Genomic DNA, 14,786 nt, shown 5'->3' on the forward strand with positions numbered 1-14,786 from the left:
GCTTCAGAATGTGCATGAAAGGCTACTCTTTTCTTACTGTCAAGTGTCTTCAACACTGGCATCTTCTCGTGAAAGATGGGAACCTGTTGTAACTTTTCACAGAACATTCTCCCTACTGAAAACTCCACTAAATCTTTCCAGCACCTGAACAGAAGCTGAACAGTTTTTGTTTCTGACCTTTATGCCACTCTCTTGCTGTTTACTTTCCTCTTCTCCCTTTATCAACCTGCTGTATAACACTTGCTTCGTAAATTCTCTAAGACAGAACTGATATGTTTGCCATGTTTGCACAGTGCCTAGCGCAGCAGGGTCCCTACTCTATACAGGCTACTACGGCAGCACTTTTTGCAACAAGTGTATGTTTTAATACACAGAGAAATAAATTTCAGTATTGCCTCTGAGAAAAACCTGCAGACAAAGGGGTTACAATAATTAATTAGTTAATGAGGATACCTGAACTAGCATTCCTTTTTCATTAAATGACCATTACATTTTATCACCAGTTACACAATGCAAGGGACTGTAATTTCACAGACAACCCAGTGGATCTTATCCTGCATTCCTACACTAAATGAAATCCCCTGTGCTTCTGTAGAAGCCTTGCACACGTAACAGTAATAGCATCAGGCTACATATAAGATGTTGGAACATTTGAGAACTTATACTGTGCTTTATAAAACAACTGGGTCAGCTTGGTTCAGAAAGTCTAGTTTTATTACCATTTTTGTGGTTACAGAAGTTGTAAAAGTGACAGGATCAAAATTTAAAAGTCATGGGTTTTTTTATTATGTTCACTTCAAGCATCAATCAGTGGAAGAAACTGCTATCGAGATGATATTCTTTAATAAACACATCCAACTTGTTTTACCAGACTCACAGCCAGAAATGCTTGCAAAGATCTTACCTTCCAGAGAACAGAAGAGTAACTCCTTGTCAGAGAGCATACCTTCAGAGCAGCAGCCCCTCCCTAACCTCCCCCTTTCCTCAGGAGAGTTTCTTACCACTCACATTATTCACTGACACAAAAGCAAACCTTCATCTGGGCACTCAATGCAGGTATTAGTCTGATGCTTAACAACAGTTGGTTAAACACTAAGGAGGTTACTAGATAATCCCTTGACATGTTTCTGCAGGGAAACTCACCTGTATAACTCCTTCCATCATGTTCACCATCTTGTTGACTATTGCAATGACTTTGTGAGTACGCTCAGTAGGAGTGATGTCAGGTCTGTACTGGCTTGACAATACATACCGACATGTCATATACAAAACATACGTAGGTGACAGCTTAAAATGAACCGTTGAGCTATTGGTGTAATTGATAATGGCAGATAAGAAGGCATCTTCAGCTGTAGAGAAAGAGGAAAAAAACATGTCATAAAGACAAAGAGAAAGAAAATGAAATAAATTTAATAATTTGGGGCATATAGGATTTATTTTTCGAGGAAGCGGGGGGAGAGAGGATAGGGGAGCAACTTACAAGAACTTGAACTCTAAAATGTTTATTATGAATTGTTTATTATTATGTTTGTTACTTAGGCACAATAACAACACACTACTATATAAAAGCTAGAAAACCTCATCATCAAGAAACATTTCTGTACTATTTCTTATCTTTGCTGAAAATTTACGTCTTCTAGGGAACAGAAAAATGCAAGGTTTGTCGTGTCAATTCTATCCCTACAAAGCTCCCTTATTGTAGGGGATTTTATACTAAGAAAAATCTATCTTTGCTTGCTCATAAACCTATTTAGTTTCAAATATTTGAAGTCTGGACAATCTCCGGGATGATATTTTTCTACCAGATCTGACACCTTAAAAACATGGGGACCAAGATAGCAAAAGAATAAATTCTAAATGAAAATTTAGTCAGATCTTACAAAAAATGGATTTTGACCAAGATGCAATTGATTATCCAAGGCATGGAGAACTGTACAGAAAAGAATTATTTCAAAGTACTGCTGAGGAGTTGGAATTAACAATTTTTTCACAGTTCAATTTGAATATCTGAAGATAAAGAGATGGAATGCAATTAGGATTAGATATGAATGAACCTGCCTCAATATCCAAAGTGTCTGGTCACCCTCTCCAACAAAATAAACTATATTATTGGGTTAGCTATCATCTGATTGTCAATTATTCTTTTCAATGTTTACTTAAGTTACCCTTAACTTTTCAAACTGACTGAAATATTACACTATAGAAAAATGCATCAGTAAGTCAGTGTTATAACTTTGCAATTTACTCACAGCTTTCCCTGAATTCAATACTGGCAGGTAGTATCAGTTCTGGTCCGTGGGTATCCTGAGCTCTACAGAAAGAAGAGAAAAAATTGAAACAGTCAATCCACACAGGTGATATTAATTCCACTGTAAAAATGCCACATTTCTCCAAATAAGCATCCTTCCCCAAAATGATCCTTGTTTTACCCTTCCTCTAGAATCATTCAAGCTATAATTGCCTGCAACACAACTGATCAGAATACAGACTTGCTGCGGAGCCTGCGATATTAATGAACATGCTCCTCTGCGCCGTACGGCAGATGGATGGGATCAGTTTGCCATCTGCCACGGACAGGATTCAAACAACAAATTATTCATGGACACGTGAAAGAAAGTGAATGAAGCTTCACCTGAAACATCACCTTGGTTACAACAAATATACTTTGTCATCTTTAATGTCCTCAAAACCAACGAGAACTTGGTCAACTGATGTGTCCTTTCCTCTGCTAGGGAGGAAAAGGAGGTAGAATCTAGCCCCTACCCTCATCTGGCTGTTGCTATGCCATGTTAAGGAGCAGCAGTCATTCTATGAGCCCCACAACTACCTCTGTCCTCCCTTAAACCAACTGCAGCGCTCTTTCTGATCAGTACCTATCAGAGAATTCACAGAGGAGAAAAATGAACAGAACATTTATTTTTCTGCTGTCTACAAAAAGTTAAGCACATATTTCATTCCTCCCTTAAGCAAAACCATTAACTGAGCTGTTCGCTCGAGTCAGGTACCTATTTTTAGGAAATATGTAAAAGCTTAACATCTTCTGCACGTAAGAGCCATTTTTAACCACGTTACACAATAGGTAGCCAGGAACTTTGATAAAGAAAGGAATGTAACGTGATTATACAAGCCTCACTCTCCTGAGAAATTTTAGTTATGCCACAAGGCAGAGACTGGACACCAACGGCCTTTATTCAGCTATCTCCTGCAGGAAAAATCCACAAGACAACTTTGAATGCTGATGTCAAAAGATCTAAATTTTAACATATTCAGTCAAAAAAATAAGTGTATCTTTGGGTTTTTGGTGGATTTTTTTTGTTTGTTTTTTAAACTTGCAAAAACTTAAACCACCAGAGAACTCAGTTATGCCATTTAGATAATGCTTTACTACAAGCAGAGCCCAGCAAAACAAATTCTGGGAAGCTGCAAGTGAAGGAACAGCAGGCACAGCAGTGCAATATGTACATAAATTTGTCAGTTCAGTTACATTTCAAACATGACAGCATGATTTCTTTACAAAGAGCACTCAGTGGTGTGTAAACTGCAGCATTTCCTCTGTTTTTATTGCTCTAAATTTAAGATGAACTAATTTCTTCCTACCTCCACACTGTCACAAGTGCATCGTCTTCACTGAGAACTTAATTACTTCCGTAGAAGAGTAACAAATACACAGCGCTATCAAAATAGAACTACAGTGACAAGTCCAGAGAAATTTTTAATCTGCCATTATAGGAATGGTAATAAAAGAAAGAAATGTTTCAAGAAACTGGCTGGTAAACCAGTGAGATTTCAGCTGATGATTAATTTCCTTCCCTTTGGAACAAAGAGATAGAGACCCCTTTCAGTACAAAGGCAGGAACAGGATTCTCAGTCCTCCCTCCAATGGGAGAGAAAGCGGCACGGGATGTGATAATTGATACAGAATAGTGCAAGATTCCCTACAGAATTTCGGAAATTGGCTTAAGAGAAAAATTAATATGAAGTAGAAAGAGGAAAGACTTCTTTAAAAAAATGTTAATTTAGTTTTACCTATAAATTAGTTCTCCAGGAAGAGATGCAGCAAGTCAATTCTTTTAGCAACCTTAATATGAGTTTCCTTCAACTAATGTACCATTTTCTGTCTTCCCTAAGCACACACAAAAGAAACACTCTCTAATTAAACTTTGCAAATTGGAAATTTGAGTTAAAAATAACTCTCTGTGGTTCTGATATGATAGCAGCTAGCCAACGTGCTTTCTTACTGGATGCATTTTAAGTTTATATTGTCTTTGTGCTATTGCTTTTATAGAAAAATCCTCTGGTGATGAAATTCTCTGAGCTAAACCAGTCTGAAAGTCTAGTTAGGGTATGCCTAGCAAGGCCATAAAGTATTGATTAGAGGTCACCTCCTCGCTAAGTATAGCATCAGGTAATGTTACATTTTAGAATTGCATTAAAACAATAAAACATTCTCCAGATATTTCTGTGTTCTCCTACATTAACTATCTACAATAATCAGCATTAAGAAAAAAAAGAATCCTCTGTGCTTGTGCGGTTGTTTTAGCCAGCATGTATGAATTTTGTACACCAAAATAAAATTAGGAATCAGATAAACATCTACATGCCATTAACACCACTATTCTCATTTCCAACCAAACACATTTTTAAGAACTCCTGAAGGGTATCCAAGGCAAAAAAAAAAAAAAAAAATTAATTATGCTTGCTCATGCTAATTCAAGTCAGTTACCTAACAAGGATGTAGGAACATAATCCTTAACTACATAGGCATCAACTTTTATTTCACAGAATCACATTTTAATCAGAACAACCACACCCAATAAGTAAATTGGAGTTATGTGCTCAGATTTCAATTATTTTTTTTTTCTAGAGACTAGAGATGAAAAAATAAGGCAGGCAAGTGCTAATCTTTGGTCTTCAAACCGTTCAGTGAGGGACTGGAAGAAAGTCTTATTTGCCTTACTAATTAATCTTTGCACAGCAGTGATGAACACACACAAAAAGAACAGACAAGGTCACTTAGTACAGAGGTGGAATAGCTCTACACTAACAAGAACCTGAAACTGCTCAGTGAAGATTTTTTTGGTTTTTCAAACAAACATAGCAATTACTTCACTCCATTGTGCCCTGGACTCGGCACTGGTGAGGCCGCACCTTGAATCCTGGGGTCAGTTTTGGGCCCCTCCCCACAAGAAGGACATTGAGGGGCTGGAGCAGGTCCAGAGAAGGGCAACGGAGCTGGGGAAGGGTCTGGAGCACAGGGCTGACGAGGAGCGGCTGAGGGAGCTGGGGGGGTTCAGTCTGGAGAAGAGGAGGCTGAGAGGAGACCTCATCACTCTCTACAGCTGCCTGAAAGGAGGGTGCAGTGAGGGGGGTGCTGGGCTCTGCTCTAAAGTAACAAGTGATGGGACAAGAGGAAATGGCCTCAAGTTGCACCAGGGGAGGTTTAGGCTGGATATTAGAAAAAATTTCTTCACTGGAAGAGTGATGAGGCATTGGAACAGGCTGGCCAGGGCGGGGGTGGGGGCACCATCAGTGGTGGAGTCACCATCCCTGGAGGGGTTCAAGAAACGTGTAGATGTGGTGCTCAGGGACATGGGTTAGTGGGTTGGGTGGGGTTGGGTTGGACTTGATGATCCTTGAGGTCTTTTCCAACCTTAATGATTCTATGATTCCTGTCCTTACAGTTCACAGAATGAGACCAGAGTACCCCAGAGGAAGCCTAACTAAAGATTCACAAAAGACATCCACAAAAGGGAAGAATTCAGTTTACTTGAGCAACTCATTACCTGGCATTTCTTAATTTGACAGCCTGATTTTGCTCATTTGTTAATCTGAACACAGCGAACATATCCGAGAAAGACCATGTGACAGAAATGCTGTATTTAGATAAATAACTCTCAATGTACTTACACAACACGTACTATATACCTATAAGATATACTCAGAAATAAAATACCAATGTCAATGCTGATGAAAAAAAAAGATCTGTGGTTGTAGCTACCACAAATCTAAGTATAACTTGGATGCCTCTCTAAAAACATTTTCTGCACACAGGTACTAAGGTGAAAAAAGCCCTGTGTATAGTAACAGTAAGACTAGTATGTGTATTCTCTTCAGAAGGAATTTTAAAAGTTTAAAAAACCAAAATAAAGCCAAGATGCAGCTCACAGATGGCTCTGTATTTTTTAAATATACAACTACAGCACAAGATAATCCTCTTTATCCAGCTCTTGCTGAAAGGCAGAAATACAGAAATTTAATAACCTTCATACATAAACGCACAGCTAGAACTCAAGAAACATTAACAGTAGAAGCCTCAAGAACTTCTGACGGGTTATAAAAAATTCACAAAGAAGTTTTGTCAATCTTTTACGAGAGAGGAAAACCATAGTTAAAACACTAGTAATTCAACAAGAAGGAGTTAAATCCTTAGCAACCTTAATGCAAACAGTTCTGAAAAAGACACTGGAGATGCCCAGGCACTCTCTTGGTTGGGAGAATGCAGAGTAGAACCCATCTGTATTCTACTATAACTTCACTGAAAGCATTTAAAAGATGCTCCTGCCACAAAACTCTAGAACATAAGGAATTCAGTTCAGGGGGAAGCACAATTTTCGGCACTGACACCACCCCACCCCCCCTTTTTTTTTCCGCTCACATCTCTGAACTCTGTCTTCCGTCCAGTGAATAATAAATCCACCTAAAGGTACTAGAAGCTTCACACTAGAAGCTTTACAAATTGGATCACTGGACTTTTTAACTCTGCAACATATTTACCTTACCTTTCATCCATTTATCAGAGTAATTCATCTATATTTAAAAGCCGATTTACGTAGACAGCAATGCAATCTGGTATTTTTCTTAAGATTTGAAATAAATTATCTTCACAGAATTGCTCGGGTGTGAAGGGGTGTCAGGAGATCATCTGGCTCAAAACAGGGTCAACTAGAGGAAGCTGCTCACAGCCTTGCCAGTCAGGTTTTGAGTATCTTCAAGGACGGAGACTCCAGACCCTCTCTGGGCAATCTGTTCCAGTGTTCAATCACTCTCACAGTGAAGAAGTTCCTCCCATCAGGTACTTACACACACTGATAAGATCTGCCCTGAGCCTTTTGTTATCAAGGCTATGTAATTCTTCCATAAATATGTTCTTTTTATCAGGACTGACCAACACATTGGGTTCCAGAGAAAAAACAATCACACAGAAGAGACCTCTAGAGATCACGTGCTCCAACCTTCTGTTGAAAGCAGGGCTTTATCCAAGGTTATCCAGAGCCTTGTCAAACAGAATCCTGAAAATTTCCAGTGAGGGAGATTCTACCAATTCTCTGGGCAACATATCCCAGTATTCACTCGGGTCTCACAGTGAAGATGCCTCCCTGCCCCGGTCCCTACAACCGGACAATTCTCCCCTGAAGCAGCTTCTGCTCATTGCCTCTTCAACTGTCAACCAGCATCCTTGTGATGACAGGACCTCCATCCGCTCTGCAACTACCCTTTTTGGTATTGGAAGATCATGATGAGATCCACCAAGAAGCCACATTCTCTTAGACTGAAAAAACCCAATCCCTTCAACGTTTCTTCATACATCGAGTTCACTGTTCATCTTGGTGGAGGTGTCCCTTCACAGGACTGTTGCTGGTTTTTCAATCTCTCTCTTGAACTGAGGGCACTGAAACTGGACACAATATTCCTAGCAAGAGCCAGGTAAAGTGGGGTAAATCACATCTCTTGATCTGCTGGCTGTGTTCTTGCTGATGCAGCCCAGGACATAGTTTGCCTTCAGTGCTGACTCAAGCTCAGCTTGCTGTACGCCAAGACCCCAGGCTGTTTTCAGCAGAGCTACAGTCCAAACGGTCAGGTTTCAGCCTATATTGCTCTCGGCACTTTATCTTGTATCCAGGACTTCACATTCGCTTTTGTTAAACTTAATGCAATACTTGTTGCATAGGTCTCTTTGAAGAATGGCTCTTCTTTGTGGCTTATCTGCTGTCCTCCAAGTTCGGTATTGCACACAGACTTGGTGACGATGCATTCCATTCTGTCACCCAGATTGTTTATACAGTTACCAACTAGTATCAGATCCAATACTGACCTTGAGAAACTCATGACCAGCTACCAAGTTCAATTTTGAGCCATTAACCATCACCCTTTCAGCCTGGCAGTTTAGCCAGTTTTCCATCCATCTTGTGGTCCACTGATCCAGACCCGTATCTTATCAACAAAGATGTTCTGGGAGATTGTGACAATGGCTTGCTAGGATCAGGTAGATGATATGACACCCAGAGCTCTCCCCTTATTAACTATGCAAATTGTTTCACCATGGAAGCCAGTCAGGTTGGTCAAGCATGATTTATCCTCAGTAAATCCATGGTGCCTTTTCTTAACCACTTTCTTGACCTTTGGTGTGCCTTGAAATAGCTTCTACAAGGGCTAGTGCTACAATTTTCCCAGGGCCTCAATTAATGCTGGCTGGTCTGTACTTTCTGGATCTTCCACTTTGTCTTTTCTGTAGACGGGTGTAGTATTTGCCCTTTTCCAGTCATTTGGTACCTCTGATCTCCACAGCTTTCAAAGACGACACAGTGGCTTTGAATAATGTCAGCCAACTCCCAGCATCTTTGGATACATCCCATCAGGTCTTTTCTATTCATGATGAAAAATGGAGGCAATTTTTGGAGCAACACTAATATTAAAAGATATTATCTAACAAGGAGTTGAGTCCTTTTGGATGGGCACTAACTGAATCTGAACAAGGTATTATGACTACATGGAGACTGAAGAGCAAGAAAATGCCATAGGATTTGAAGTCAGCATTCTCCACTATGACTCTGGAAACAAGCTGAATATGCAGGGTATGAAAAGCATCACTCTGTACTTGAAAAAGGGCCCATGAGCAAAATGGGATAGCATTTATCTACCTAATAACAGATACTATATCTTAAAAGCAAAAATCAAGAAGGAGGTGTTATACGTATTTAGAAATTGCATCACTTCACAAGACAAGCTTTCAGAGGCAGCTAAAATTCTTGCTCACAAGACTTGCCAACAATACTGCTGTAGAAGTAGGAATGACCTGGTTATTTCCCTCTCCAGAGTAAACCACATTGTCTCGCCACTGACAAATTAAAATTTCAAATAACTGTACTTTTGTTATTAAAGGCATTTCACAGGACACACCTAAACACAAGCCAACAATGGTGTGACATGACTATCACCTTGGCTTTACAAAAAGACAACTACAAATAACACAATACTGAAGCAAAGGAATAATTTTTTTTTAATATTCTTTAGTTTTTTGCTTTGGTTGTTAGTCCTGGGTTTTCTTTGGACTGAGATCTCAAAGGAAATCTCATTTTCCATAGGGAATATTATGTAGTTTCAAATATTTTAACAAACTGCCTGATCTAGCAGAAAAATGTATCCAGTTTTTTTCCATTATAAGAAGTAATGGATTATACATTTCTTACCTGCTTTCCTGTCTGCGGTAATCTTGCTGCTGTTCTATTCTAATCATCGGCTTCACCATTCCTCGTTCGGCTGTGCTGGATGCTGAGGATGTCCTGTCACCATCAAGCCTGCTGGTGCTCTAATTCAAAACAGCGGGACAGGTGCTTAGCATGCAAACATTGGATTAGCCAGTATTTGTGCTTGGCAGTATTAAAATGAAATGTCAATTTGAAAAGAGATGGCAAAACAGAAGCGAAGAGTACAGCACAGAATCCAGCAGCTCAGCAGATGTTTTCACCGCAACAAAGCATCGAAGAGCACACTTGCAGTTCAAAAGACAACAATAGCCAGCTAGGGGCAGCTATTTGTTAACGCACTGCAAGAACATCTAAGGAAAATTTCAAACATATCTATTTATTATCAATACAAAGTAAGAATTCCTTGTTAAAACTGAAGCTAAGAGGCAAAGTTAATACATTAACAGGTTTAAAACTGGCTATGCTCCCTATCCTTCTTCTGCAGTAGCTCCAAGTGCTTCCATTATTGATCCACACTGTAATTTATTTTGTTCGTAAGGGAAGTCTAACCTGCTAGACAGTACAGGATTTTCCAAGATAAGAAGTGGCCATTCAAACCATGCAATTTTTTATGTACAATTTCATACTTTTTGTCTGTCAGTGCCACAAGCTCCTTAATAGGAAGATTTTAATTTATGATTTCCAATTACGACGAACAGCATCAGAAAGAGGAAGAACATGTTGCTTTAAGCAGCAAAATATGTAGCAACTATTTTTCAGTATAAACACCTGAAACAAAACATCCGTAAACTATGTAGTGTTTCCACACTTCCTAAGAAATTTCTAGGACTAAATAATTTGCTTTGACACTAGAAAACCTATCAAAAAGTGCATCTCAAAACAAGAGTTTGAACAAAATAGTTCTTTTCAGTATGACATGCCAATCCATGAATCACTTTTCATCACTAGCTCTCAGAGAACTTTCATTAAAGTTATTGTTACGCCTTTTCCAAACAGAAAGGCAAACTCAAAAGAGCAACTGTTAAACCAGTGATCCACCAGTGATTTAACAAGATGCCATGCACATTCTCAAGGAGTACAACTCAAAAAATTTTTTATTTTCCCAAGCTTCCCTAGGTCCACTAAAACTATTTTTCTAGTGAGTGAAAAGAATGAGGGACGCTATGTGACAATGTCAGTAATTCCAATTCTGAGCAATTTTGAGGCATTTTAACAGTTTACAAGGTTTCTTCTTTTATTCCCTTCCAAAATGTCACTAAATAAATTCCTATCAGAGGTAAAGAATGCATTCAAGAGAAAAGAAAGCATTGTCATCAACAAAGCTACAAAGAAAGGAGAAAAACCGAACCAGAAGTCTGTGGTAAGAAAAAAAAAATTTGAAGACTAACAAATATACTCCAAAGCTATCATTGTTAATACTTACGCTGCCACACCATTATCACTGAATTTCTTTACAAGTATCCCAATTTCATAATAGTGGTAACAAAACATAAAAGGAAATGCATTTCATCCTGTTGAAATAATTCGTTCTCTCACTTCATCCGAGGCGTGTGATCACAGCACTAAGGCAGGCATTAACCACTGCACCACTTTATTTGTTTGCTCTTGGCAAATGCAACTCCGGCACAGAATTTATGAACAGAAAGACAGTGCAGAAACAAAGCAAGAAAATAGTATCACCTCATAAAATGTTTATGACTGCAGAGACAATTTGTTTAGTCAATGTGAGTACAGGAGCTCTATTAAAGTCAAAAGTCACATCCATTAAATTTTAAAAGCCTAGTTAAATTAAAATTGAATAGCCTTTCACATTTTGTATAAAACATTTATTTACCCTATCACAGATGGTAATAGTCATATGCTACAACACACGAGCTAATACTGTATAATTTCTAATATGAACCTCTGCCTGCATGTAAGCTGCCTTTAATAGGTCAGTTTGGGGAGAAACTATTCCAGGCTTAAGGAGTTTCTCTTTCTAAAAAAAAAAAAAAAGTTACTACTCCTGGCATGGAATGCATGTCAAACGCTAACACAAACTTAAACGGAACAGTTTGGGTGGGGAAGGGGGGGAAATGCAGATGATACCCAAGCCCACCCAAACCAGGACACGTCTGGGGAGAATGCTGAACTGGCCGCACTGCACCCGATCTTTTATTATCTATTGCTGATTTAGTCGGAATATAATACCTTGCTTGCTGGTAGTGCTGTTCCACTGTGAACATCTCCCTCCAGATCAAAAGTGGTTTCCTGAACAGCTCTAAAAGCAAGATAACAGTTCAAGTACTTTTGAAAAATTATGTTGTTAAACATTTAACAAACAAGGAACAGAACAGCTAAAATTAATAAATAAAAATGCAAGAGGTATACCATGAGTCTAGTTAACATTCACTTTTTAAAACAGTCTCAGCTCCTTATATATAAGCACTACAAATATTTATACAGATCATTTCCTTCAGAAAAACATTCTTAGTTACATTTTTTCCCCAGTGAAGTGAGAAAATATAACTACACACAAACATAAGTAATATAAAACTCACTGCAGCAGTGAATTGCTACAATTTTTTGCTAAGCTCTTCAGTACTAAGTGTACAACAATCTTGAAAATGTAAATAATCTATACATCATAGTAATGCATTTTATTATCTGCTCATTTTAAAGATTTATACAATATTTGATGGTTCAAGCTGCAATAGCCTTTTGCCAAAGATTCTGCCGTCCACGTAAAGCTCTGCAGTAGAACAGTGCTTTGCGTTGACTATGTAAACCCGCGAGAGCATTTGTTTGTTATCTGCAGGCTAGATGTAGAATGAACTCAAGACTTAAGCAAAAATATTACGTTACATGTAAATGTCGGAAGTCTTCCTGCAGACAAGTCCTACAACAAGCACACAGTGTAATTCCACATTAAGCGGAGAAAAAATAATAAAGCTTAAAGTGTACATCTATATCAACTCGACAGATTAGCCAGAAGAGCCTCTTTTCCTAGGTATCTTCCTCTTGTCCATCTCCAAGTGAATTTGTTTTCTAAACCACAGTATACTACAACAGTACTCTCATTTGGATCAGAGAGGATGAAAGATATGATGTATTTTATTCCATGCTATACAGTCTGATTTTAAGACTGTTTTTCCTGGATATTTCTCTAGCCACTGAACAGAATACCTGAGCCCCTACAAGTCACTAAATCCATAATAAATATTTTTATTATGGAGCTATTAAAAATATGAATATACAGAGAAATAACAGGATGGACTCCTGGACTTGCAACACAGAAATTAAAAAATAAGTAATCACACTGTAAAAAAAGATTGGTATTTTGAGACACTTAATTCCCTGTCTTGATAGTCTCATTTTGTGACTACGCTACTTAATTTCCAAATGCTTCTAGTGGAATTTTAAATCTTACTATCTCAGAAAAAAACAAAACAGGCTCTCTGAAAACATTCATCTAATTCTTTACTTTTCCTGGAGGCTAGACGAACTTTAAAATACATTAAAATAAGGCATTCCACTGTTTTCAACACAGAAGTGAGCGTCAGGAGAACTTGTCTGAATATGTCATAATGAGAAAGATACGTGCTAATCCTAAAAAAAATCACAAGGTGGAGCTCAAGTATTAAAGTAGTTATTAAATAGCTAACACTTAAAAGCAGCTACTCAGAACTCATTTAAAGTCATACTCTAGTCACAGGCCATTTATAATCCTCTCATTGTCTAATTTTTCCAGGCTCCTCCCTTCACCTCAGTGGGAATAAATGGTTGTACTCACCCAGTTTTGTGTCTTGGACCTTTGACCATAAGACTTGCATCAATAGGTCTTTTAGGAATAATATGGTCCTGAGTGGGATCCACAAACTTAAATACATGAGATGACCCAAACTGAACCTTCATTCCACTCTGCAGCATAGTGGTTTCTGAAATACGCTGACCTTCTACGTAGGTTTCAGCATCAATGCTTCTCGGGGTTACAGTAACAACTCCATCCATATTAGTGAGGTCACAATGATGAGGCTGAATTCCTGGACCAAATAACTGGAAATAGAATTAATAACATGGAATAAACTGAATTATACTGCAGCAGAAACTGAAACAAAAAGATTGAGCTGCCGCTTACCCTATTTACAGACTAGTAAATTAACTTCGCTTGCGTATGGATTTAGCAGAGATAAGCGGTACTAATATCAGTTGAGTTTCACTTCAATTTTCCTTGCAACAGAAATCATAAAGCACACATTTAACTAAAATGTGTTGCAGAAATCCCTTAAAAGTTTTTCGCTTTTTTGGTCATATGCTGTTCAGAACTGTTTTCTTCCACTTGCTGTTTTGACACGAAATCACAATGCAAGTATTTACAATTCAACTGACGTGGACTCAGGGTTCTAGAAGAGGAATGAACTTCATAAGAAACTATGCTTGTTTTATAGATTTAAGAAATCCTACCTAACTCAAAGGGGTTGAGAGTAGGACTTGAAAGCCATTAAGCAGTCAGGATAACACCGATATGTACCATTTGATCCAGTGATGAAAAAGAATACCCCAGTTTAAATAATGAAACCCTTACTTTCCTCTCTTTTAAAGCAAGAGAGGAAATAAATCAAGAGTTATGACTATTAGCATGAAATTGTAGCAATAGTCTACCCTTCTAGCTTTAAAGGGTATTCACAGAATATTTTACTAGTTTCCACAATTACACAGATATCGGATCAATTCTGCCATCTGAGTCTGCTTTTTTTCCGTACCTGAATGGAATTGTCATCAAATTTTTCAGTTCCAACTTCAGTGACACTTAATTGTAGACGATAGAGCTTTGGCTTATCTCTGGAGTCAGAACCATCTGCAGAGCAAATGACAAATATTAATGTGCAAGTTATTAAAGCTGAAATACTCACACAATATTTCTACATGAGTGCAATTTAGTTCAGAGTAGCACTGTTCACCAGAAAAACTAACTCAGTGACGTTCTTTCAAGGTTTGTTGGGATCTCAGTTGTTCATTGTAGTGTGCAAACACTGAAAGTAGACACAGCCCACTCAGAGCAGCTGTTAACTGCACGGGGATAGAACAAAGTCATCAAGAACTACTCTTCTGAATATACTTTGAACAACTTTCTCCATTTCCTCAGTAGTTTAAGCAATACAATTTCCGTTCATCTCTAAGTTTGATGTATACCAATATGGGTTTAAAAGATTTAGAAAATAAGATATCCGCAGAACTCTATAATAATAGATTTATTGATCTTACTGAAAGTACAGGTTATCAGCAGCATCTACTGTCAGGTGGCCAACATGCCGAACTGTT

General features: G+C 38.2%; 1 protein-coding gene across 1 annotated transcript in view; it reads right to left on the reverse strand.

The window, feature by feature from the left end:
* The window catches only part of MLLT4 (myeloid/lymphoid or mixed-lineage leukemia (trithorax homolog, Drosophila); translocated to, 4), a gene marked incomplete at its 3' end in the record, with an annotated part of 50,479 nt that overhangs the window by 16,110 nt on the left and 19,583 nt on the right, over positions 1 to 14,786 (reverse strand). Inside the window, exons 9-14 of the mRNA XM_010076287.1 lie at positions 14,228 to 14,322; positions 13,258 to 13,520; positions 11,676 to 11,745; positions 9,468 to 9,586; positions 2,250 to 2,311; positions 1,144 to 1,349 (exon numbers count right to left, since the gene is read on the reverse strand). Coding sequence (XP_010074589.1) covers positions 1,144 to 1,349; positions 2,250 to 2,311; positions 9,468 to 9,586; positions 11,676 to 11,745; positions 13,258 to 13,520; positions 14,228 to 14,322 — 815 coding nt within the window. The remainder of the gene's footprint in view (positions 1 to 1,143; positions 1,350 to 2,249; positions 2,312 to 9,467; positions 9,587 to 11,675; positions 11,746 to 13,257; positions 13,521 to 14,227; positions 14,323 to 14,786) is intronic.

Source organism: Pterocles gutturalis, unplaced genomic scaffold (genome assembly GCF_000699245.1).
Source record: "Pterocles gutturalis isolate BGI_N339 unplaced genomic scaffold, ASM69924v1 scaffold19803, whole genome shotgun sequence".
In the NCBI taxonomy this organism is placed as follows: Eukaryota; Metazoa; Chordata; class Aves; order Pterocliformes; family Pteroclidae; genus Pterocles; species Pterocles gutturalis.